Below are 26736 nucleotides of genomic sequence, written 5' to 3'. Positions count from 1 at the left end.
GCCAACCACAAACTCCATTCCTGGAATATAAATGTATCCATTCACTCCCTCTCATCAACTTCATTCACTCTCTCTCATCAACTTAACAGTCAGGCTTTCCACAATGCAACTGATTAACATATTCATTGTTCTTTTAGGCTTTTGCCTCAGATTTTTACTTCTTTAGGGATCAAGGATATGTGAATAACTTAGCAAACAAATGCTCCTGAAAAAACCATCTCTGTAAAATATAAGTGGAACCAAAAGTGCCAGAATGAGTTTGTTTTGTTTTGTTTTTTTACTATTTCAAGGGACCTACAAAAATGCTAAGGAAAAAAATCTATGAACCAGTTTTATTTTATTTTCACTTAACATGATTATATACATTCATGTGTCTAACAAGATCTGCACTGTTACATTAAAAATACAGTACAATAACATTCAACATGAGGTACTTCATATTTATATATTTTTCCTTCATAAATAATGCTGTAAGCTACTGAATTCAAGCACTCTGATGCACAAGTGGCTAGTGTCTTGAATTAGTGAGCTTATTTAAACACCTTAAAAAAAAGACAGTTCAGTGCAACAGTTATGTAGAAATTAGACCATTTACTTAAATACTATATTAAGATATGCTTAAAGAATGTTACATTAGAACTGCTAGCCTAGCTCCCCTTATCCCCAGGATATAAACAATGACAAAGACTGCCAGATACACTGGGAAAAGCATCTATAGGGCATTATTCAATAAAGTTGCGTTTATACACTACAGTTGCCCGCTTTGTCAGAACGATGGTTTCTAGTTTAAAAAGCTACAAAATTTGAGATTACCAAAGAAAATAAAGCAAGCACATTAGCCTTAATTCCATGTCACTGAAAATGCAGAAGGGAGAATAGGATTTAAAAGATAAATTTTTCTTATTTTAAGTAGAACTTTCAAATTTAACCCACAGATCTTGGCACCAGCCAATCAGATAATGGATGGGTTTTGGTTTTTTCTTCTTCAGGTGATAGTAATTAATATAAAATTAAGTTCTTCCACACCTAGTGTACAGGATCTCACGTGGCACTCACCCAGCGGTTCCCCAGCCTCTGGAGGGCAGCTACTAACAGGAGCACTGACCATGGGTGTTACTGAATGAACAATCTTCACTCTAAGGTTATCACACCCACCGCCAACAATCTGATATAATGAAATTAGTGCTAAATAAAGTTTCTTCTCCTCTGGCTTAAAAATGAGTGCCTTCCAATTAGGTATATAGTCTACCAATTTGCAAGGTAACTATGAGTTACCGAAATGTTTAACCATAATTTATAAATAAAACCCTTTGTAGAAGTATTTTTTAAATTGAAAACGTACCTTTATTTCATAGTTTGCCAAAACTACTGTCATCTTGCTAATAAGAAATAATTGTTAGATAATTTTGGAAAGTTGTCCTGGGAATACTCATCTATAATCACCGTAATAGCTTTTGATCATCTATGCTAACAGACATAGGTAATGGTAAAGGTGATTAAAACATTTCCCGTAATCCAGTGTTCTCCTCCATCAGGGAAGCCAGTGGAAGCAACAAGCCCACGTCTACAGGGGGAGAAGTGGCCCAGAAGCACAGGCAGTCACTCACTGGGGCCCAGCTGGGGCCAGCAGGGGGACCATTTCTGTCCCAGGCCTCACTGACCAGGCAGGGAGGAGACAGTTCCTGAGCTGGCACGCACCTGAACGCGCACAGGCACCCACGCACACACCCACCCCAGGACTAACCCCTGCTCCAGAGCCAGCTTCGGGCTCACAGAGCAGAAGAAGGAGGCGGCCAGCGACCACACTCTGGGTGGTGGGGAAGCCATCTCAGGATCACGCTGGGCAGAAAAGCTGCCCAGAAACACATGGATACTTCAACTGGGAGTGAACACAGTGGACACCACCAGGGTCACGGGCACTAAGCCAGCACAAGCCTTCGCTGAAGGAGAATGTTTTGATGAGCTTTTCCCTCCTTTGTTTACATTATCCGTGGACAAATCAGAGAGCTGGATGTGATGCTGAGGCAGTGAATATTAGGTATCATCAAGTGTATCGCTCTAGACCATTTCCTAAAAACCCTGCAGGCATATATTGGCACTTTAAGATGGCCAGAGGCCAGATTCTAGCAGTCCAGGAACAGGACAGAATTATAATTAACTAAGAAGATACAATGTGGTCAAAGTAGATCCGGTGAAATACATTTCAGATTAAAAAAAAAATCAATGAATAAAATATCTTATTATATTAACATGTGGTGCTACAAAACTAATTGTCATTCCATTCATCTAAAGAATTGTTTGGTCCTCTTTTCATGGGAAAAAGGGAATAGGAATTCTATACAGTACAACTTTTGAAAACCAGCAAATGGCAGGGATCAGAAGCTAAGCAGGGAAAAGGGTCTGACTTTTTCAAACTCTGTATTATAATTTGCCACCAATTAAACTATTTGTCGTATGGGACTTTTTTAGGCTTCCTTTTAAAACCGTTTTAGTTTAAATTAATAGGCCTGCAACTTTTTCCTAATGACAATAAAATTTTATAATTTAGTTACTTCTAAAAGAAGTCTCTGTACTGCAATAGTCTGTCTTCTAAACTAAAAGAATATAAATCTGTTTGTAGCAAAAGTCATGACCTAAAACTTCCAATTTCTTGTTTACTTTACATTGACACTTTGCAGTTTAAAATTTAACAATCTTATGAATTTAGGATTTAAGAAAAAGCAATGCCCCAAAGTAAAATATTTAAAAGGAAATAAAATAAGAAGGTAAAGGTGACTACTGTCTACTTTCTAAATTATTAATTATCAAGCAAAACGTCTTTCAAAATTGTACACTGAGGTTTATTTGTTTTTTGGGAAGTGAAGGGCTCTGTTTAAAAATAATTCTTGTTATTGTTATTTTAGACTATTTATTCCTATTTAAAATAAAGCCCAAAAGGGAATTTGAGGTGATCTGAAAATTTTCCTAAGAGGGACAAAACTGGGAGGTCAGTTGGGCAGTTGGAAAAGAACTCAAAATCTCCCCAGATGTATAGATCCAACTCCAAGAACCACAAGCCTTGATGAGAACTTGGCTCTTTTAGGCATAGAGTAAAAAGCTGAATGCCGCATTTTTGTCTGTACATAATTAAAAGGTTGAAAGAAATTAGAACCTGCCTACAGCTCCGTTCATTACAAATCGCCTGCGCTGATTGCGTATCTGCAGCTGAGCTAAGCATCAAGCAAGCAGGAGTGTGGTGTGCACCTCAGAGCCTGCACTGCTCTGGGAAGCGCGCTCAAGCGTAGAATATAAGTTCGGGGATCTGCCCCCCCTGCACCCCAGTGCCGTTGGTGCTGTCCGACGAGCACTGGAACTGGACAGTGACTTTGCCACACTGAACTTCTGTCATGCCTTCCTGTCCAAAGTAGCTGAGCTCATTGCCGTCCAGGATCACGCTGGCAGTGTAGAAGGTGTCCGGCTCAATCTGCACCGGGTACTCAAACCACACGGGGAAGGTGTTGCTGGAGCCGTCTGAGAAGTACTTGCTCAAGTTCTGCCCCAGGACGACACCCTGCCGCTTGAGTTCGATCTTGGCGCTGTACTCGGCCGAGCCGCAGCTGGAGCCGTACAGCCCGAAGCCCGCGATGAACACCCTCTTGTCGACGGCGAACTGGATGCTGTCGCAGCGGCCCCGGTAGCGCCACTGGTTGCTCCGGTAGGCGCACGACTGGAAACGGTGGCAGCGCTGTGGGACGAGGCCCTTGCGGGCTTTGCTCACGAACTGCAGCTCGGGCTTCTTGGCTGCGGTGTACCAGAGGAAGATGTCGTTCGTCTCGTTCAGAGTTAAGACTCCAGACTGTGCAGCACCGTTTGCAAAATCGTCCAGGGCCATGGTCGGGATGCGGATCAAGTAAAGAGCCTTCCCGAGGACCTTGCGCTTGTTTTCGATGCTCAAAGCCAGATCTTGTCGCTGGCATTCCACTTCAGCCCAGTTGAGAGCTGCCTCGAAAACCACAATTTCTTTGGCATTCAGAGTTTCCCTGCGGAGGATACTTTCTAGTGTCTGGAAGTCAATATCACAGAACCCCTCAGACTTGAGAGCGAGCTCGGCCTGGGCGTCGATCACCTCCCAGCACCGCTGGGTCAGATCCGGCTCCTCAAACAGGCAGCTCTGGGACAGGAGGACACAGGCGTTCTTGGCGCTCAGGCTGGTCTCCAGGAAATTGACGCAGGCCCGGGCGAGGTGAGGGACGATGTACTTTTTGGCAGCATAAAGAGTGGCCAAGACTGTGTCAGCAGCCAAGTCAATTTCATCACAATAGATGTATCTGCAAGGAAGAGCGCTGCATGTAAACGGAACTTTCACAAAAATGAGCGTGTCCAGTGAGAAAAGATGCAACTACTTTCAAGTTAGTTCCAAGAAAATCATCTTACGTGACAGTTATTACAAACATGATTAGACACTAAAGCAACATCTGAAATACATTCATAAGTTATTAATATTTTAACTTAGTAGAAAGTTTGTATAATTAAAGACATTAACTTCATGTAATCATTCTAGCCTCTATTTTAAAGCTACAAAAAATAGAAGATACTAGAACTGTTTAAGAAAGGACTGAAATAAAAAATAGTGAATATGAGGAAAAAATATAGCAAAATTCTATTATATATACTATACTATATTTAGTTAAAAATAACCCCCATGTTTTAGGAGAAATATATGTATGTAGACTTACTTAAAATTTTTTATGCAAATTCAGATGGAAACAAGTATCTTTAATATCAATACTGTAATGTTAGCAATGATTGCATCTTGACGCTTTTATATAAGAATGACTTGGATTTTCCTTAAACACAAAACAAAACCTGATCTTAAGATATTTTTCAAGTAGTTCCAAGTTCAAAAGATTTTTAAATATGGGCTCCAGTGCTATCTTCCAGTTAACTTTACATAGAATCCAACGCAGGCTTTGTATCTGGTTTTGGTTTTTTTTTTTAACTCTAAATTCTTTCTTCTCCCCCACACATTCCTTCCACCTTCAGAATTAAAGAATACATTATTTCCAGATACACTTAATTAAAAAACAAAGTAAGAAAGTCTAAGTATGCACTATTTGTGTGCTTCTGTGAAGTGTCCCCATTTCAGGAGATAAGACACTTATTGTTTTGGGGGACAATGGCAGTCTCCCAAGATGGTATGTAAAGATAGAAATCATCTGCTTCTTTTAGATGCTGTGGCTGACTAAGAGATAGTAAGAACTGCACATGAGTAAAAAATACATACTAATAATATAATTAAAAAATGCTTCTAGCTAAGGTGTTTAGCTACTTGCTGTGACATTTTCCTTAGTGAAACACGTATAACAGGAAATAAGCAATAGCTTCTGTAAGAAAGTACAAAAATATAAGGATGGCAATGAGAAAAATGACCACAATCATGAATGGAACCTGAATTTTTTCTCCCAGGAAGCCCTTACTCTTTTCTGATAGACTAAGCCAGCCACTGGCAAGATGGCAAGACTGCTCGACTAAATACCTGCAGCACCAGGACCGTGGGGAGGATTCTGCAGCATGGTCAGCACTTTGTAGCTCTTACCCTAGAACTGGCAAGTGAGCAGTCTTCCCTTTTTCTTGACAGCCCCCTTTCCAGTAGTACTGGCTACTCAACTCACAATGAAGGGGTGAGGAAAACCTGGCCTCCGCTATCCCAGGCAACTACGCTGTGCTGATCAAGCACAGCATGACAGTAAATGGCACCTGCTACATTTCTGATTCTTACCACTTTATGTGGACTGCTCATATAATTTTAAAAAGCTGTATCAAGATATATTCTAGGCAACACATTTATAAGAAAAGATGCCTGTCAAATGATGAATCAAATGGCTTAGGTGAAACGGAATTTTGTGATTTGTACTTGAGTTTGCTAATTACGTACATATATCTGTGGCAACACAACAGTCTACTTGACTACAGTGGTGACAAAATGCCGAACTAGTGTCAGCATTCTCCTCTGCAACAGAAATAATGTCAAATATACAAAGCTAACTTCACTGGGGAAAAAAACGACACACAAAAATCACTACAGGTAAAATTGAGTTCTGTATGTGTATCTCTAAAACATTACCAAGGTCACAAAGTGTCTGTTCATTAAAAGTAGTGGATTAGTTTATGTTTTGGTACTTCACATGCTCACTTGCCTTTAATTTCCCTATCTCCCACTATGAAAGTTCTAGAGAGCAGCAAATGGATTTCAAAACTATACTGCACATAAAGAATTAAACACTTTAAAGTTCCGGAAGTAACTATAATACTTATTTTTCAGTAGGCAGAAGACAATATATATCAACATTTTAAATGTTTGTGGGATGACTGTCCAACTTGTTGACCCAATGAATAATTTTTTTCAACAAACACTGTAATTTATTCCAGTGACTCAAAATCCCCATAGCAGCAGGTAACCTTGAACTCTGATACACTTTGGTGTGCTAGAATAAGAATCAAGAAAAATCACCTAAATATTACTTAGAATAATCACTGGACCCTAACCACACAGTAGACTATCACACTGTCCAGCACCAACGCAGGTCACAGAAGTAGATCCTATTTATCTGGTTAATAACATTTACTGGATTCTGAAAAAGACCCATGAGAGAGAAAACTATTTTTTAAATAAATTTATATCTTATAACTTTACATTTCCGTACAACCAATTAAAGTTTTTCTGAACAAATCCATATAAATCTATAGAAAATTACTCATCTTTCAAAAATTTCTCCTCTACTACAAAATGTAAATGTCTCTTATCCTTGAGAAATAGTATCTGACTTCATGTGAGAGCATGTGTATGTATGTGTGCATCAAGATCAGACAATTTCAACAGACAATAAGTTTTATGTTTGTTGATAGGAGACAATAACTCCTAGAAAACTTAAAAACCTCCTAACTGGTAGTATTTAAATAATGTATATAATTTCTGGAATTGTGAAGCAAAAATATAATTTATGTCTTTTTAAAGACTTCTTCACACACAATACTTCCAGAGAGAACACGCTCTATTAGATAACACACCAGAAAGTTCTTTTTCTTTAATTATAAGCGATTAAAAATGAAATCACTACACGTGCCACTTGCCCCCAAATTCCATGCCGAGGTGTGATTGTAAACGCCTGCTTCATTCCACATGCTCCCCATGGAAAGATGCACAGGAGTTTTCATCAGAAACACTTACAAGGTAAGCAGCACCCACTTTCTTCATCAGTCTCTCTTTTCTATTACCTGGAAGTTATACTTAACTGTGAAGCCGTAAGAGCACAAAAACAGCATAAACAAACTCTTTCCAAATATATGCAAGATGCTTACTTCAGCATAGCGAGAAAAGCAGCAGGGTCGACATCTGGTATACGGATTTCATCTTTGTCCTCGGCAAGTTCTCCGTAAAACATTGCATGGAAAACAGAGCTCCCAACAGCTAAAACATACTGTGGAGAAAGGGAAATCTTATTTCATGCACTAAATTGAAAACATTTTCAGCAAATCAATCCAGAAAAACAACTCTAAGCAATCAGCTTTAGTGGACACAGAGCACCTAACACCTGCTCTACCGACAAAGCCAAGGTACAGTGGATCTGGTCATGAAAGCAAAAGAGAGAAGTTCACACAAACCAGTCTCTATGCTGCTAATTATCAAGGCTTTAACAGACTGATGCTCAAGTTCCCTCATTATAAAATAAATAAAATAAAAGCTTATCTAACAGATTTCTAGGAGAAGGGTAAACGTATGACTTTCCTAACCTATCACAACAACTTCCCATGACTGTAGAGTTAAGAGGGCATGTTTTTGTGTGAGACATAAAGCAGGGTAGAAGGAAACAAAGAAAAAAATTAAGCGTGGCCAAGGCCCTCTGGAGACGCTGCGCCTTCTCTGTGATCGGGTGAAACACGCACTGCCTGCCATTGGCAAGCTGCCCACCCCCAGTTCCAGGCTCACGGAGAGGGTCCCTCTTTGTAAATCTCAGTACTAAACGAGTAATGCATCTGTTGCTTACTTTGTGTCCTGGCAACCGCTGAGTCCCACCTGGTGGCCCAACCACAAAATGTACATCTGCCATCAAATCATTATTGAACATCACTGCATTTCTGTAAACAGAGGCAATTCATTAATTCACAGCGTTTTAACACCCCCTCCCCAACATACAAAACCCACAAAAGATTCACAAGCTAAACAACAGTTTAATAACTTCAGGGTAAAGCTACAAATAAAGGTTCCAACTATACAACTGCGTTTGTAATCACTGCAAACACATGGAAGTAACTGAAGTTTAAAAAAAAAAAGTTATCCAAACTTTTCTTTAGACTTAAGGACAAATAAAAGGTTTCTATCTTCTATAACCCACAGACACAACCCTGTCACCTAAATGTTACAGCTTACAAAAACATTTTTATCTAAGAGGAAAACAGCTGTACTATTCTGGAAAAGATACAAGGCAGTTTTCCATTACCAATAAAGCTTCTGGGAAAAGAGGAAACACAGATTTATGTTAAAATACATTACACGTTGTGCAAAAGCAGAAACTTCAACACAGGAAAACTTTTAAAGTAAATATGCTGGCCCGGCACTTACCTCTCTCTAATGGTGGGATAAAGACCCTGCCAATTCGGGGCCGGAATAAGGTTGTTGTTACTGAGATTCTGCTGGTGGTACTGCTGGACAGTGGTGCTGCTGGAGTTGGCTGGTTTTTTTCGGGGGAATATATCAGCAGCCATCTTCTTCTTCTTTTTAGTCTTCAAGGTAATTATTTCATAACAAACTGGAGGCAACTTGCTGCTGCTGCTACTGCTGCTGCTGCTACTGCTGGGATTTGTTTTCTTCGAGCTTTTCTTGGATCTGTTCTTTACCGTCTCTGGAAGCATCAAGAAGAAGGTGAGACATTTCATGTTCTTTTCCTTGTCATCTACCATGAGTACAGTAGGTCTCTCTTTAGAGCCAGATATTCCAAATCGGTGTGAGCATCAAGGAAAAGAGGCTAGCACGAGCTAAGATGAGAACAGAAACCAGCAAGCTGATATTTTGCTTCTTTTCTCAGCCGAGCAAGGTGACCTTTTTACTATGTTGAATTAGAAACTGGTTTTAAGTTTTATCCAGTACTGGGTCTGTTAAATACATCCCCATCATGATTCCTGTTTCTCCTATTTGCTCATAAAAATAACCCAGTTTCCTAGATCACCTGAAAATGCTACACTGCGCGAAGGTGACAGGCAGAGAGCCGTAGCACTTGTTTTCTGAATTAGGTTAGCAAGATGTGCTGGAGCCGCGTGAGTCTGTTCGGCCGGCTGAAGTTGTGTGGTGAATGGATCGGAGGAGAGTAGGTATTACAGCCCTGCAGATGGAGTCAGACAGCCAGTGCTCGGAGCCAATAGCTGAAGTCACCAGTCATGATTGGACCAAGCAAAACAGTGACACCTATTGTAGTGTGCATAGTTCTGATATTAAAGGAACAGCAGTTGCATTCTCTTGGCTACTCTATTACTGTACATTTAAATAAGATAAACAACCTATGAGACATATTTGAAAACAGGAAGAGAAGAGTTTATGCCCACAGATTTTTCTTCAGTAGATGTGCATTTTTATTCCCCCAGTTAAACAAGCAGGGACTGATATCTACTCTGTTTCTAGTAAAATCTTTATCCCAGCAGCATTCTAGTACTTCAAACAAAATCTTCCATTCTACCAGCTAAAAGGGATTATTAATAGCAAAACCATATTAAACACATTTATTACAGCTTAATGTGAAGGAATAAAATTTTTCTTTTTCCTTTTTTAGTCTCTTTGAATTCAAGTTATAGTCTAGTACAAATAAGAGATGAGGTCATGTGTTCATTTTACCCCCCAGTGTTTTCTAGCTCCTATAACGATCTTTGACAGGAGTCCCAGATCACAAAATACTGTTAATTAGACTAAAATGATACCAGTAGGTTTAGCTGCACTGAAACATAAGACACATTCTGGATGTAAAAATAAGATTCAAGTGAGACAAATCTGGTAATCAGTGTTTAAAGGTTGTAATTCACTAAAAATATGTGAAATGGGGCCCTGTTCAGGACTTCCAAAAAATCCAACCTAAATGTTACGGTTACATTTAGCCTCGTCACAGTTTTAAAGAATGTAATTCACAAATTCTAACACGAAACCAATAATAAGGCTACCCAAAATGATACATGTTCCAATGCTGCACAGTTAAGATGCAAACAGGTTCTCTCGGCTTTGAATCAGAACGGTACTAACTACTACATGGTTTTTATACATGTGAATCCTCCAACGTTTCTAGCTTTGCTGAGTAAGGAAAAGCCAAAACACCTGCTGCAGGTTCCACACATGCGCATGCATTTCTAGGGGGGCCTAATGAGGAGAATGAAGCACTATCACTCCTACTGGTTTGAAAGGCGGCAGCCACGTGCTGCCCCCACCTGACACACCTGCATGACCACAGCTCTGCTCGCTGCACCACATCCATCTGGATAATGAGTTCCTGAGAGCGAGGGCCCAACAAATGGGAGCTTTGGTTGCTGTTATAACCGACAATCTACTAAAGATAACACAGCTAAAATCAGACTTTAAATCCCTGGGATCCGGAATCACTAAACTGAACCAAGGAATATCCTCTTTACTGTCATCATTATTATTCTTAAACCTGTTTACAAAGCCACTGCAGGACAGACTGTGTGCAAAGAGAACCATGGTCTTTAGCAAGGTTGTTCGCCCCCATTTCGTACAAACCCTTAAGTGCCACTTATTTACTACAAGTACCGTATTCTCAGTCATAGGGCTAACACACACACACACACACACACACACACTTCCAACTGCCTGCAAACACACTTCACCACACAATGTGTGTGTGTGTGTGTGTGTGTGAGAGAGAGAGAGAGAGAGAGAGAGAGAGAGAGAGAGAGAGAGAGAGAGAGAGAAAGAAACACATGGAGAAAGGCACAAAGAGGAAACAAGTGAGTTCCTATTAGAGCTAACTTTTCAGAATATGATTAAAACCAAAGGATTTCTCTCCTGCTCAAGTGCTACTGAACTTCCTGACCACCACCATCCTAGGAAAGTCCCCAGGACAGGGAGCTCCTTTTGACTGGGATTAATTCCCTGTGCACTTCTAACAAACCTAGTAGCTGGCTCCTTCAGGTCAGAAGTAATCAATTAGAATGGAAGGGAAATGAAGGGTTTTGAGACAGACTTACCAGCAGCTGGAGAGACAAAACAGACAAAAAGCATAAAAGACAGACACAGAACTTAGAAGTTTTGTGGTTTTTATTCATTTTGCATATAGTTCAACACCCTTCACCAGAAGCCTCCAAAAAACACTGCTCTTATACTGCTAGAATAAAGGAAAAAGTGCACATAATAGTTTAAGAAAGAAAATTATATAATATTTTAGAAAATGTTCTTTATAAAATTAAGTTTCAGTTATTTAGAAAATTAAGTTTTGTGTAGAAGCTTGGAAATATGAATTAAACTGGAATCACCTAGAACAGTGCTGCAAAGAGGAGCCTTGTCCTTATTCACGGATGTGTGGACCGATGAGCACGGCTGTTTTAAAGACATGTTTGGTTTTTTTTATTTTTGCGGTACGCGGGCCTCTCACTGTTGTGGCCTCTTCCGTTGCGGAGCACAGGCTCCGGACGCGCAGGCTCAGCGGCCATGGCTCACGGGCCCAGCCGCTCCGCGGCATGTGGGATCCTCCTGGACCGGGGCACGAACCCGCGTCCCCTGCATCGGCAGGCGGACTCTCAACCACTGCGCCACCAGAGAAGCCCTAAAGACATGTTTTTAACTACAAAAAATAATCCAGCTTTTTAAAAAACAAGAAAGATATTTTAATTTTTGTAGCCAATATGGAAAGGCATGAAAATGTGAATAAAATCAAGACAATGAAAAGCTTACTGAGAACCACCTTTTCTTACCACGATAATAAGGCAGTTAATATAAGGTCCCTGCTACTACTGCATGTGTGGTCGAAGGAGCAGCAGCAGCACCTCCTGGGAGCCTGTTAGAACCCATGACCTCAGCCAGACCCTGCATCAGGATCTGTATTTTAACAAAACTCTCCAAGTAATCTATATGACATTCAAGTTTGAGAAAACCTCATACACATGACTAAGGGAATGTTACAAGGTCTTCCCAATGTTCCCGTATCAACATTCTGGAGCTACGTTTCACATTCAAGTGAATGGACAAATAATTCAAAATAATTTAATTTTGAACCTTCATGTCTTGTTCTGAAATTCTGATCAGCCCCTAAGTGTCAAATTCTATGATTCAGATGTGTAGACAGCCAACTGAGAGGTCTCCAAATATTTTTCAATTTTCAGGGAAAGAAGCTCAAGCCCATATTATTTTAAAGGGCAGTGACAGAGACAATTAGTGGGAAAAATAAAGGATTAAAAAATGACAAGTGTGAAACAGATGAACCACCTAATATTTAAAAATAATCTACTTCAAATTCTATTTCAAAAAATTAGCACTGTGGTACAGCACAATTAGCACTCAAATAGTCTAGTTCAGTCCTGGCTCAGCCACTAAAAATTAAAGAGCTGTGTGTGTGTTGGGAGGGGGAGGGAGGAAGAGTGTCGGAACACATCATTTAGCCTTTAAAGCGCCTACACAATGAAGAGGTTCATCCAGAATTGATGAGTGTTTCTCAAACTTTGCCCTCAATCCACAGTAAGAAATCCATTTTATATTCAGACCCGGTACTAAGACACATAAACACATATATCTACATACAGATGGAAGGAAGGTCACAAAACAAAACTTATGCTTAGCATGTTATGAAACACTCTGATAGTTTGTTTTATTCTTTTCTTTTTAATGCTGGTTTTGATACAGTCCATTGATTTCATGACCACAGTTTAAGTAACACTGGTCTAGATTATTTCCAAGGACTTTTAAGGCTTAATATCCCAGGGTTCTTTCCTATCAGGAATTTGGACTAGGGGCCACCAGACAAGGAAGAAGGCAAGGTTGCATCAACTTAATGGAGCCCATGAAACAAACCCCTCAAATCACATGCAAAATTGGGAGTTTGCATTTATTTTTCTGGAAAGAGAAGCCGTATCTCTCTTTCAGAGTAATTCATGATGCAGAACATAATAAAATGTTATGGAAATCGCAGATTAATTTGAATAGTCAAAATATTCATCGTATCATTTTATTTTCTGCTTTCATTTCTATAGTCTATCTCATTAAACACGAATTATGGCTTCTTCCCCCCCTTGAAATTAAATATAAATATTTAAAATACCATCTATTGAATCTGTAACCCATAAACATCACCCACTGGGTTGAAGAATAAAGAATACCAGCCTGGTAACTACTGTCAAATTTCATGTGTAAAATTTCTTTCTGACTAGCATACCACTTGTTCCTACACGTCCTGAATTTTAAAGCTGTTATGAGACATGGTTAATTTGCCCGAATAAAGTAAATAAATAGGTGAAGTCAAGAAGCCCATCAATCTTTTATGAAAGTATTCTCAAAATACAAACATGCTGATCATGCAGTGTATTAGGTGTCGGGCATGCAATGGTGAGAAAGATTAGGAACCAAGCTTAAAAGGTTAGCTAATAGCAGTGGATTTCAGATAATTTTATAACTGCCGGAAAGTTCAATCACCTTTATCTCTTCCCATTCAATTCCCGATAATAATAAAATTATGAACAGAATTAAGCTCACTTAGATCATCCTCTTCACCACTGGAAGGTTTGCCAGACATCCGGTCTTTATTTGGTATTATAGAATCTTGTTTATTCAGTTTGGGGACTTGAGTAAGGTTTGGAACTAAAAGGGACTACAGAAATCATTTAATGCAACTCTGTCCCACAGATAAGGTAACTAGGGGTCCAGAAGATTATGGGATTTGTGAAAAGTCCACAGTTAGGTTGTGGGGCAATGTCCAGACTAGAGCGCAGATTTCCTGACTGCTTGCTTAATTGTGTCTGTTCCACTCGCTCTAATTTTCACCCACAGTAATTACCCCACAATCTTATGTAATGCTTTATCTTCATATTTCTAATCTACTTTAAAAGAAAAACACATGTCCGAATTTACAGATATGAAAACCATGAACATATGTATACTCTGTACCCTGCAGGAAGCAACTGCTAGAAGAATGGGAGAAGGACACTTTCTGGGAAGAAATGGAGAGGAACTGTAACAGGAAGGAACACAGGAGCGCAGCAGCCATGAGGAATCCGCTCAAAAACAGAAGCTCTCCAGTAAAATGAAAATTAGAAAACCAGCCATGCATGGTTAACACCAACAAATGCAATGTCAACAACTAACAACGCTGGCATCTCTTGTTTAACTTGCTCTAACCTTGCACTCCTTGTCTGGACTTGTATTTGGTTTACTACAAGACACCTAAACAGCTACAGGGTGAACACCTCCAGAACCTAACAGAGGAGAGTAATATAACCTGATCAATTATGATGGAACAGTGTTTTGGTTTTGCTTATCTTTCTCTTCAGTCCTGAGCAAAAGTTATGTTTGTGATTTGGGAGGTATAAAACATAAGTGACAAAATGGTGGCAATCCCTAAAGATAGCAACAGTTGCTGGAAAACAGACTATATGCATGCTAAATTTGGAAATAAATACAGTCAAGCATTGGCAGCACCGTATAGTGGGGAAAAAAGAGCCAATAACTAGCGAACTTAGCGTTAGTTACTTAGAATCTGTAAACCTCATTCTACTCATCTGCCAAATGGGGTGATTCTACCTAGCTCATCCCTTTCAGCTTTCTCCTGAAGGCAAGATTACATGTTTGTGAAAGCACTTTGATAAAAGTTGAAAACACTCTGCAAAGGTACATTTCCACTATTAGTAATAATTGTATCCAAAGCAGGAAATATTTGTGATACAATTTTCCAAAGCACAAAACCCCAAAGATTCATCTGGCTCCCTGCCCTCCTAATCTTCCTGGCTTACAGCTACTGACATTTCATCCATCTGCAGGCTTGCTCCAGCCCCACCAAGCAGGCTCCAGTTTGCTGGGGCTCTTGTCCAGATTTTGCAGGTGAGGTTCAATGATCAAGATCTGTGTCGTGCACTGTGATCAGGTCCCACACAATGCCCAACTGTGCACCTGGAACCCACACTCCAGGCTGGGTGTCCACTGGACTTCGAGACCACCTGTTGGTGGATACCCAGCTGTACCCACCTCCTGAGGGAGCCCAAAGCGGCAAGTAGTCCAGAGCCACCCAGCAATGTCTACATTAGCAACTCAATTTGGCCCCTCAACAATGACCCAATTTGAATTCTAGCACCAAGGGTGATGATAACTAAGAAAAACACTTGGGCAAGGCATGCCTCTGTGTGGCTGGAGGGATGAGGCTCATGGGCTGTTTCACTAAGTCATTTCCTATTCACCACAGAAAGTTCCAGTTAACCTTAAAATGGTACATTACCTTTGGAAAAAATGCCCAAAGGTAGAATTCTTTGAAGGCAGGAACAACGATTCTTTTAAAATTTCATGTAGCAGTTAACATGATATTTGATGATTATAGCTAAGTCTATGGGTACCTTGTTTGGACTATTAAACAACTCAGCTAAATGCCATATCATTCTCTATCATATGTTAAATGAGGTGATCTTGAGAGGAACATATAAAATATATCATATGAGATACTCTAATGATAGGTATTTAAAAAATACTATAAATTCTTTTGTAAAGTTTAAGATCCTTTAGTAAACAAGATAATCAATTGCTAATTTTTATATACTCTGAGTGATCTCATGTTAAGTTTCCTTGTGTGTGAAAGTTGTTGACTACACAGTATCTCTTATCGTTTCCAATTCTAGATTTCTAGAATTAAAGAATCTGTATAATGTTTGGCAAAAGTAATGATTTATTTAATATAATTTTCTTTATATTTTAATATTATGATTATAACCAAAACCCAACTAAAACTCTATGTATGTATATACAGACATGTACCACATTTTATTGGTTATAAGATTCCTTTTTCTCCCCCACTGCAACATTTGAACATCTCTGAAATTGGGCTGAATCTTATAATTGATGGCATTTTATGAGTATAACTTCAGGCTCCTCCCCTTTCTTGTTGGTATATAAAATAAAGGCACACCTTACAACTGATGGTACCTTACAATCAGTGAAATAAGGTAAAATATATATAATTCAACAGAAAAAAAGGGCTCTCTTCTTTAGGTTGGTTAATTATTCCCCTAACCAGGCAAGATGCCGGCTCAGAATTCTGGCTGAACTACATTAGAATAATTGAGCTTTCATCAACTAGTCATTCGATAAAGTATATAATCACAATTCTCAATTGAGACTGCTACCATGACAACCGATGATATGGTAAAAAGTCTACATGGAAATTCCAAAATGAGAATTTCCATTGCCAGGACTGGTAAGAGTTTCAGCATTAATACAATGCATTTCTACTAAATTCTCAAGGCACACAACTATACATGTACTTAAAACTCCTTAATAGAAGCCTATTAACTCTCTGGGTAATATTTGCTAAAGATATTTTATCAATCAATCAATCAAAGATTTATTAACCTACAACAATGTGATACACAGGTTAAACCTGGAGCTAAATGACTCCTTTGAAATTATTAATAATTTTCACAAATAGAATCAATATTAAAATATTAGTTTTAAGAGGGAGAAATACTATTATCATATTACAATGATCCCATTTTATGTATGACTTTCTCCTAGGTACTTGAAAACAATTTATCCAAAGAAAAGTAAAACCAGGCCTCAGAAGGTCTCTTCTGAGAAGGCCCAAGGGGGGGCTGTTCTGACCCAACAGGGGACATTAAACATATTGGAAATTCTGGAAAGAACGACTCTGCCTGACCACAGCTGTGGCTTTTTCCAGGTTGGCTGCTGGCTTTAGTTGACAGAGGAGGAAAATATGTTTTAGTCAAATAAAAAATATTTTTAATAGATATTTTTTACTTTGCCTAGTATATTTTTTTCTGATATTAGGAAGATAATAACCAAAATCATCTCTACACTCAGATCATTAAAATCCAAAGGCCCTCTTCACTTATGTACTTAACCAAAGAATGTCTGGCTTTATTTGATAAAGTCACACTTTTCCAATGAGCACATGGAACAGGAAGAAAAAATCCTGACAACCTTCAAACCAACCTTCAAACCATGCTATATCAGTCCTGTTTATTAACAGGGTAGGTGGAACAAACCAATTCCCCCAACATCTACAACTTAGTGAAAAAGCTCTGCAAGATAAAACAAGATTCCCAAACACAAGTCACACAAGTGCATTTGCCCTCAGTCACTCAGGGGCACTTAGAAATGAGCACTGCTCTCCTCTCCCTCAACATAGTACAGCCCCCCAAAACACCTGAAGGAATGATATACATAATCTTACATTAAAAATTTTTATCACTGTAAAATCAGTAGGATAGTTTTGTTAAAGGCAAGGCGAGAAAAAAACAAAAACCAAAAAACTTTAATTTCCTATTTTAGCAAAGTCACATAGAAAAGACAAGTTACCAATTTTGTGTTTTGACTATCACCATACACGTATCTACAAGAGCCTCAGTTAATTACTATTTAATGAAACGCCTTCCTTCATTTTTACAATGTATGTGACTAGAATGAAATATAGGTATTTTAAGCAAACAATACAAGATCTAAAAATAAGAGATCTGCTATACTGAGAGAAATTGTGCTACAGGAAAACACAAACACATGTGAAATTACCAGGCATCTTCAAACCCAATTTTTAATAATCCTTTCTAGAGTAGAGACCACCAAATGAAAATGAAAAAAACACATACATTTCTAAACTGAGTCACAAAAACACGTTCTAACAAAAAATCCAAGTAGAATTAGAAGCCTGTGATGGAGGGTTATTACAGAAACCAGCTTCTGGCAAAAACTCAAAGTAAAATCTGTTCTAAGTCCAAATAAAAAAATATGTTTTACGCTACTTTTGATTAGCTTTAAAGTCTACAATTCCCCATGACTGCTGTGAAGGACACAATATGAAGGCACACTGTACTGTAAATGTTGGCATAACCTTAACTACATCAACACCAAGTAACATTCAGAGACGACCACCATTTGCTGCAGGAAATAATTATTTGGCACCAATAAAGTACCCCTTGTTGCTTCTATCTCTCATGCTGTTCTAATCAGAATAAAAGTTGAGGGGTTTCTATACATAGTTTCATTGCATGTGTCAGAACTAAGCAAATGAGGTACTTTAAACAAAAATTCAATTCTAATAATATATTTAGCAAGTTTTTTTTTTGTTGTTGTTGTTGTTGTTTTTTAATTAAGAGCTACTATAGAAGTAGGTCAGTACAACTGCCTGGAGGTATAGTATAAAATTTAGTTGCTCATAAAATAATGCTCAAGTAAGTTTCATTTAGAAAGTCAAGACTATTTGTGAAAATATGTTCTCAAATTTGGGTTTCCCCAATCTCTGAATCACACAACAATAGGTAGACAGTATTTACATGTGTACCTAAGTAAAATGACCAGATTAAAAGCATTCGAGTCAAAAATATATCTTTGAAAAGTGGCCACTCAACTATTAGTGCTCCAAATTTTTTAAGTAACACTCAGAGAAGCAATGGTTTTACCACAGTCAAGAACTGCACAGACTCATACAAGATCCACGGTATGCATGATGACTGGAAACAAACCAATGAAGAGTTGACAGTCTCTGAAAAGGGTGATCAAAATTTACAGGAGTCAGGTCTCTGCATAAGCATTTTACTAGCCAGCTGTAGGGATGCCATGATCCACTGAGAATTCAGTACAGGAGACCTAGTTGATGTCAGTATTTGTTTAATGTAATATTCTCTCATAAAATTTAAAATATGGCATAAAAAGGAAATGAAAAGGGGTATTTATTAAGGGGCACGTGGCCAAGTTTTTTAAATTAATTAATTAGTTAATGAATTCATTTATTTTTGGCTGCGTCAGGTCTTCATTGCTGCATGCAGGCTTTCTCTAGTTGTGGCGAGCAGGGGCTACTCTTCGTTGCGGTGCATGGGCTTCTCATTGTGGTGGCTTCTCTTGTTGCGGAGCACGGGCTCTAGGAGTGCGGGTTTCAGTAGTTGTGGCTCGCACTCTAGAGTGCAGGCTCAGTAGTTGTGGCGCACGGGCTTAGTTGCTCCGAGGCATTTGGGATCTTCCCAGGCCAGGGCTCGAACTCGTGTCTCCTGCATTGGCAGGCAGATTCTTAACCACTTGCCACCAGGCAAGTCCCAGCACGTGGCCAAGTCTTAACCAACTACTCTGTGCTGCTCTTCCTAAAGAGGTTACCATGTGAAAGGAGGATGGTCTCACCTGTTGCTTCAGCATGCTAGGAGTGAAGAACAAGCATCTCTCCAGAAAAAAAAAGAAGAAATTCTGTCTCACCTTTCTCAGCGAGAGGAAGCCACACAGTTTGCAGTGCATTCTGGATCTCCATGACCTGACTCCAGGCCCTGTGACTTGTACTCCTCATTCACTCACTTTGCAAACAAAACTATTCCTGAACTGAAACGAGCCCACTGCTTCCTGCCATCCTCCCTGCCCTCTCCTCCTTACAGCCCACCTGTCGGAAGCCTACCCATCCTTCACAATGCAGTCCACAGACACCTCAACAAGGAAGGTTTCCCAGCCTCTCCATGCTGCACTTTCTCACATTTCATCCTGCCTTACGTGGTCTGACTAGGTGAGTTCTCCGAGGGCCTCATCTCCATGCCTCCCAACAAGAGATAAAAGCACCACACTCACACCTGGCTTACAATCATTCTGTAACAGGAACAATCAAGTCCAGCACTTATAAATCCATCTAGAACCTTAGATTGCATTGTGGAGTGCAACTGGTCCTGGGCTAACATGGTCTGAAACTGAGGGCTGTCAAGTTTCCAGCTGTCCGAGATGCAGGTTTACACGAGGTACGGTGGTAAAGAACTGAGACATCTGTGAACTGTGTCCTGAGGCTTCCCGAACATGTCTAAGCACAAATGTGGTTTTATAACATTGCATCCATCTAGCATCTAGTCCAACTGAAAATACTGAGGCACGATTTAAAGTAAGCCCCATATGTGCTCAGAGCAAGGTTTCACTTCATTAGAGTCTAAAATTTAATGTAATACAGATATTCACATAGTCAGAGAGAAGTATGGGCTAATGAGGATCAAGACTCAGTTACCCAGGACAAAGCTGTCTTTATCAACTGGTCTCAATTCATGGCCTGGCGTATTTATTTATAGCACCAGTAGAGAATTTTAGTGATTTAATGAACGAGAAAGGATAATAAATTCTCAGCAATTCACTTGAAAGGAGGAAAGCAGTCATATGAATAATCTTAAAAAATGGATAATTAAGAAGACTTTTATATGTGGCTTTGAAACGTGTTTCGCCTGTACTTAACGCTGAATGCAAGAATTTCTACTACATTAGACACACCCAATCTTCAAACAAAGTAATAAAACAGGCTTGTGTGTTCAGGACTGAGTATATGAATAGTCTAGAAACTCACCCCTACCCTGCAAACAAACCACACTGCTAGAGACGGGCAATGTCACATTTCAGATTACTGAAGAGCACAAGCACAAGCAGAAAAACGCACTTCTTAGCAAGTGTCTGTCTCAGTGAAACACTTTACTAAGAAAAACTGCAGTGTTAAGTAATCACATGTTTTATTTTTCTTCCCCCAAAATAAAGAAATCTCAACTTCGGTCTATATATCATCTTACGTTATTGGAGTAAGCATAAATGGAAATGGTCATATCAATTAGTGGAGGAGCTGAATACCCTAGCCATGGCTGCAAAGTCTCTTGCTGGGTTGGTGTGTTTATGAAAGGAAACTTACCAGCAGCAATGATTTTTAAAATCATTAGTAGGGTTGATAATGTAAACAAATTGTTAAAAGGTAATGGCTTGAATTGTATGTTGGCAAAAAATATAGCTTGAATTTCTAAATAACGAGTTCAACTGGTTATAAAAGCACATTGTTTGGAAGGTGGGATGAAGTAAACACACTGTTTTGCGCCTGTTGGTTAAAGTGTGTGTGTCTTACTGTGTTAAGTATTTTAAGCAGTTTGAACTGCACTGGTTCAGAAGGTACTTGAAATAGATGCAGTGGCTGAGGCCCTCTGAAACCTCTCTGTGACATCTGGCAGTGGTGACGCATCACCAAAAGCCATCACAGGAGAAGCCATCTGCTCCCAACAGAAAAGGGAGCCGTAAACAGATAAGGACTGGTCCACAGTCAGGCTCTGTGACTCTTGCCTTTCCACAATTGAAGCTGCTGGTTCCTAAGCCTGGACAGTCACTCCAGTGGGCCCTAAGCAGCCAAAGTGAACAGCACTGAAGGACCTGTCAAGTGGCCTTGCCTTCCCTATGCCTCCCCACCCACACCTGGGGTGGGGGTGGGGGGGCTGGGGGATTTAGGAACAGTGATGAAACAGCTTGTGTGAATAGATTAGCTACTGTGCATTCCTTTGCCATAATGCATGTATTATTTCATTGGGGAATCTCTATGAGATGCAGTAGTAAAAACTGTTGATTTTATTAAATCTCAGCCCTTGAGTATACATTTTCTTAATATTCTGTGTGGTGAAATGGGAAGTATGCTTAAAGCATTTCTGGTGAAACTGAAATAGAACGGTTGCCTTGAGAAAAAAATACTTGTGCAACTGCTTGTGTGAGAGCTGAACCAGCCATTTTTTTCACGGAACACCACTGCACTTGAGAAAATATGCAAAGTATGCTTATTCACACTTAGGTATTTAGCAGACATTTTCTCAAAAATGAATGAAATGAGCCTGTTACTTCAAGGAAAACTGACTATTTATTGCCAATGAAAAAGCAAAAGTTAGAATTTTGGAAATCTTGATTATGCCACCATGAGCTTGATAGCTTCCCAAGAATGGTAAAGACTTCTTAAAGACTGTTTCTGATTAACACTGGTGACATCAGGTAAATGTAATTTTTTATATTGTATAGTGAAACATGTCAACATTTTAAAGATCTGCATAACCCAGTGAACCAATGTTTTCTAATAACAATGCTATTACATTACAGAATCATGCATGTTGGTAAAAGGTCCATTCAAAGTACAAGACAGATCAATGGATTTTAGTAAAACAGGAATACAAAAAGTTCACTGATGGTTTTAGATTCCACATAGCAATCAACCTTTAAGAAATTACCATTCAACTTTTGCTGAGGTTATCATAGAATATCCACCCTTATCTGAAAAGACTATTAAAATACTCCTTCCTTTTCCAGCTATATATCTGTGTGAGGACAGATTTTCTTCATAAGCTTCAATCAAAACGCTTATTTTTTAAACAAATAAGTGAATATTACATTTTTTTCTTTGTTTTCACTTCTATTCCAGTAAATATTAATAGCGATAACCCCTATAAACAAAAGCTCTTTGGGTTTCTTAAAATATTCAAGAGTATAAGGGTCCTGAGGTCAAAAAGTATAGGAACCACCGATGCCTCACCTGGCATCATAAGGAGTTTGGATTTTATTGTAAGTATGATTGTGGTAAGCTACTACAGGTTTTCAAAGAAGATCCTTTAAAAAAAAAAAGAAACTGTAAGTGATCAGGGCCAGGTTTTTACACATACCTGCTTTTTGGTTCTACTCTACTAGAAAATAATAATTAATTCTCAGAGCATAATTCTCAACCATTTTTTTGCACATTAGGTAGACAGAATGGAGGACATGAGAAAATGATAATCTCTGACACAAAAAGTTAACAGCAGTTGGGGCTTCCCTGGTGGCACAAGTGGTTACAAATCCACCGGCCAATGCAGGGCCATACAGGTTCGAGCCCTGGTCCAGGAAGATCCCACAGGCCGTGGAGCAACTAAGCCCATGTGCCACAACTACTGAGCCTGCGCTCTAGAGCCTGTGCGCCACAACTACTGAGCCCACGTGCCACAACTACTAAAGCCCGTGTGCCTAGAGCCCATGCTCCGCAACAGGAGAAGCCACTGCAATGAGAAGCCCGTACACCGCAATGAAGAGTAGCCCCCGCTCGCTGCAACCAGAGAAAGCCTGCACATAGTAACAAAGACCCAACGCAACCAAAAATAAACAAATTAATTTTAAAAAAAAACTTAAAAAAAATTAACAGCAGTCAAAGAGCTAATATTCCGTTTGTTCTATTACATTGTTTGGCACCTTAGCTTTACCCCAACCTCAGAAAATTCAAATACAAGGTACAAGATATATCAATTGACACCTTCTTTGAAGATCTTAAGAGAAAAATTTAAATGAACTTTGAGTAGACAACTGTCTCTAGCTTCATATAAACCAGCAAGAAAGAAGCAAGTTTATCTCTCTGATAGTTTGCTCTCTGCTATAGGAAAATGAGAAGTAGCAACTGCTGCAAGGTAAGCACAGCTGTCAACATTTAAGAGGATTTGTTGTTCACTTGTTTCCTTCATTTAGAGACACACATTAGATAGAAACTGCCTCCCCCTCCAACACACCATTTTAATATCTTCCTATATACTATTTCTATATAGTACAGTATTTGATATTATGTAATATCAAAATATCCCTCTATAATTAATTGAAAACAGTGTGTTGGAAATAAAGTTTAGGTTAGGACTTTGAAGAAGTCCAGACAAAGGAAATACAGTAGTGACTTTTCATTTAAAAATTGCTTAAACAATTTTTTTTTAAACTTATTTATTTTTGTCTGTGTTGGGTCTTTGTTGTTGCGTGCAGGCTTTCTCTAGTTGCGGCGAGTGGGGCCTCCTCTTTGTTGCAGTGTGCAGGCTTCTCATTTTGGTAGATTCTCTTGTTGCGGAGCATGGGCTCTAGGCATGCGGGCTTCGGTAGTTGTGGCACGTGGGCTCAGCAGTTGTGGCTTGCAGGTTCTAGAGCACAGGCTCAGTAGTTGTGGCACAAGGGCTTAGCTGCTCCGTGGCATGTGGGATCTTCCCGGACCAGGGCTCAAATCTGTGTCCCCTGCATTGGCAGGTGGATTCTTAACCACTGCGCCACCAGGGAAGCCCTAAAGATTGCCTTTTCTTAAAAAGCTGGTGTTCAAACGCTTCCTCAGCTTCATTCTCGAAACGATTTTAGAGGTTGTGCATGTTAGTAGGATTGTGATCCTCCTAGTTACCTTACATTCAGTAATTATATATTATTATAGAAAGACTGTAAAATCAAAATACTGGTTGATCTGATCTCAAGCATCTGATTTTCCTATAACCCAACCGAAATACCGAATTAGGTAGCGACATCCCTAACAAACACCCACCTGGTTGAGCACAACACTGGCTGGTGACGATTTTGAGAATGTGTCGGGAGCTGTATGCTAGCCCAGAGTTCAGGACTGATTTTGGCATTTCGAGGAGTCTTTCATGGCAGTGACAGGAGAAAGTAGATAATAAAGTAACCCAGATTTTCAGGTAAGCATGGGCTGATCCCATAAGGCCCAAAGAAATACCTGTTGAATAGTGTTAAATTAACTAGAAAATCTATTAATTCCTATAAAGATATTCTACAGCATTTACTGAAATAAGTGCTGAAATCCTTCGGGGCAGGGGTGGGAAGTCTGCAGAGAGACCGGCAGGGAGTGGGAGTGACTACCCTTCCCGTTCCAGCAGCCGGGCCAGCTTCTAGCTCCTACTCACCTCATCTCCTGAGGCTATAGGAGGGGTGAGGAAACAAACCAGGAACAGGGAGGGAGCACTCTGGGATGCACTCCTGCCTGGGTGGGTGTCTTACATGGGGGTGGGGGGAAGGGCTATGCAAAAGAGGAAGCAACAGCTACAACAGCGGGTTTCACATCTGAACCTGCATCTGGAGCGGGAGGTGCTTCTGGGCCCCTTCTCACATTGTTAATGTGGACAGTAAGATTATTTTAAGAGAGGCCCGCTGAACTCTAGTTAAGAATTTTATCATTTTCTAGACTTCCTAGGAATGTAGGTGATTCCCCAGTAAGCCCCCCAAAACACATCTAAATGCAGTTTGACTATTACACTGGACTTGCCACTACACGTCCCATGAACAAAGGTATGAAAATAGGTGGCGGTCGAGATGTGAGCCCTGTCTTTCCAGAGACCTACAGTGTAATGCCTGAAGGCCAAACTCAGTCCCTCACTACAGAGTACGTGTGTTTGCTGGTGCTGAGTAGGCAAGATCACCACTTCCGAAAAACTGGATAATACAAGTAAAGGTGGCAATTAAAAAGAAAAACCTTCACAATGAAAACAAATACTTACACAGGTCCTCAGCCCAGCAGTAGAACTATAAAAAACAAAGTGTGTTTTCCAACGGGGCTATCCATTAACAACCTAAACTAAGGGATATTGTACAATTCAGCAGCAGAGAGGCAGGTCAATGCTTTCCACTCAGTCTTGGCCAACAGTCCTGACTGTTTCGAGTTCAAAATAAAATAAACTGTAGCAATGGTAAGTCTTAAAGAAGGAATCGTCACACTAACAAAGCAGAAATACAGAAAGGGCAGAAACAAGAAGAACTACAATCCCGCAGCCTGTGGAACACAAACCACATTCACAGAAACACAGACAAGATGAAAAGGCAGAGGGCTATGCACCAGATGAAGGAACAAGATAAAACCCCAGAAAAACAACTAAACAAAGTAGAGATAGGCAACCTTCCGGAAAAAGAATTCAGAATAATGATAGTGAAGACGATTCAGGACCTCGGAAAAAGAATGGAGGCAAAGATCGAGAAGATGCAAGAAATGTTTAACAAAGATCTAGAAGAATTAAAGAGCAAACAAACAGAGATGAACAATACAATAACTGAAATGAAAACTACACTAGAAGGAATCAATAGCAGAATAACTGAGGCAGAAGAATGGACAAGTGACCTGGAAGACAGAATGGTGGAATTCACTGCTGTGGAACAGAATAAAGAAAAAAGAATGAAAAGAAATGAAGACAGCCTAAGAGACCTCTGGGACAACATTAAATGCAACAACATTTACATTATAGGGGTCCCAGAAGAAGAAGAGAGAGAGCAAGGACACAGGAAGATATCTGAAGACATTATAGTCGAAAACTTCCCTAAGATGGGAAAGGAAATAGCCACACAAGTCCAGGAAGCACAGAGAGTCCCATACAGGATAAACCCAAGGAGAAACATGCCGAGGCACATAGTAATCAAAATGGCAAAAATTAAAGACAAAGAAAAATTATTGAAAGCAGCAAGGGAAAAACGACAAATAACATATAAGGGAACTCTCATGAGGTTAACAGCTGATTTCTCAGCAGAAACACTACAAGCCAGAAGGGAGTGGCATGACATATTTAAAGTAATGAAAGGGAAGAACCTACAACCAAGATTACTCTACCAGGCAAGGATCTCATTCAGATTCGATGGAGAAATCAAAAGCTTTACAGACAAGCAAAAGCTAAGAGAATTCAGCACCACCAAACCAGCTCTACAACAAATGCTAAAGGAACTTCTCTAAGTGGGAAACACAAGAGAAGGAAAGGACCTACAAAACCAAACCCAAAACAATTAAGAAAATGGTAAAGGAACATACACATCGATAATTACCTTAAACGTGAATGGATTAAATGCTCCAACCGAAAGACATCAGCTCCCTGAATGGATACAAAAACAAGACTCATATATATGCTGTCTACAAGAGACCCATTTCAGACCTAGGAATACATACAGACTGAAAGTTAGGGGATAGAAAAAGATATTCCATGCAAATGGAAATCAAAAGAAAACTG

The 26736-nt window shown here is 39.5% G+C and overlaps 1 protein-coding gene across 2 annotated transcripts in view; it reads right to left on the bottom strand.

Moving 5' to 3' along the window:
* Positions 1–320: 320 nt before the first annotated feature.
* BTBD3 (BTB domain containing 3) overlaps positions 321–26736 on the bottom strand; it is a 39554-nt gene continuing 13138 nt past the window's right edge. Inside the window, exons 2-5 of one of the 2 annotated variants that reach the window (XM_060078769.1) lie at positions 8600–8879; positions 8025–8115; positions 7339–7457; positions 321–4307 (exon numbers count right to left, since the gene is read on the bottom strand). In XM_060078769.1, the coding sequence (XP_059934752.1) occupies positions 3275–4307; positions 7339–7457; positions 8025–8115; positions 8600–8742 (1386 nt within the window). In that variant the 5' untranslated portion in view covers positions 8743–8879 and the 3' untranslated portion in view covers positions 321–3274. Of the gene's footprint in view, positions 4308–7338; positions 7458–8024; positions 8116–8599; positions 8938–26736 lie in introns of those variants that run through there. The other variant, XM_060078767.1, reaches the window with a different exon arrangement.

Source organism: Mesoplodon densirostris, chromosome 16, assembly GCF_025265405.1.
Source record: "Mesoplodon densirostris isolate mMesDen1 chromosome 16, mMesDen1 primary haplotype, whole genome shotgun sequence".
In the NCBI taxonomy this organism is placed as follows: Eukaryota; Metazoa; Chordata; class Mammalia; order Artiodactyla; family Ziphiidae; genus Mesoplodon; species Mesoplodon densirostris.
This window is presented reverse-complemented; position numbering and strand designations above follow the sequence as displayed.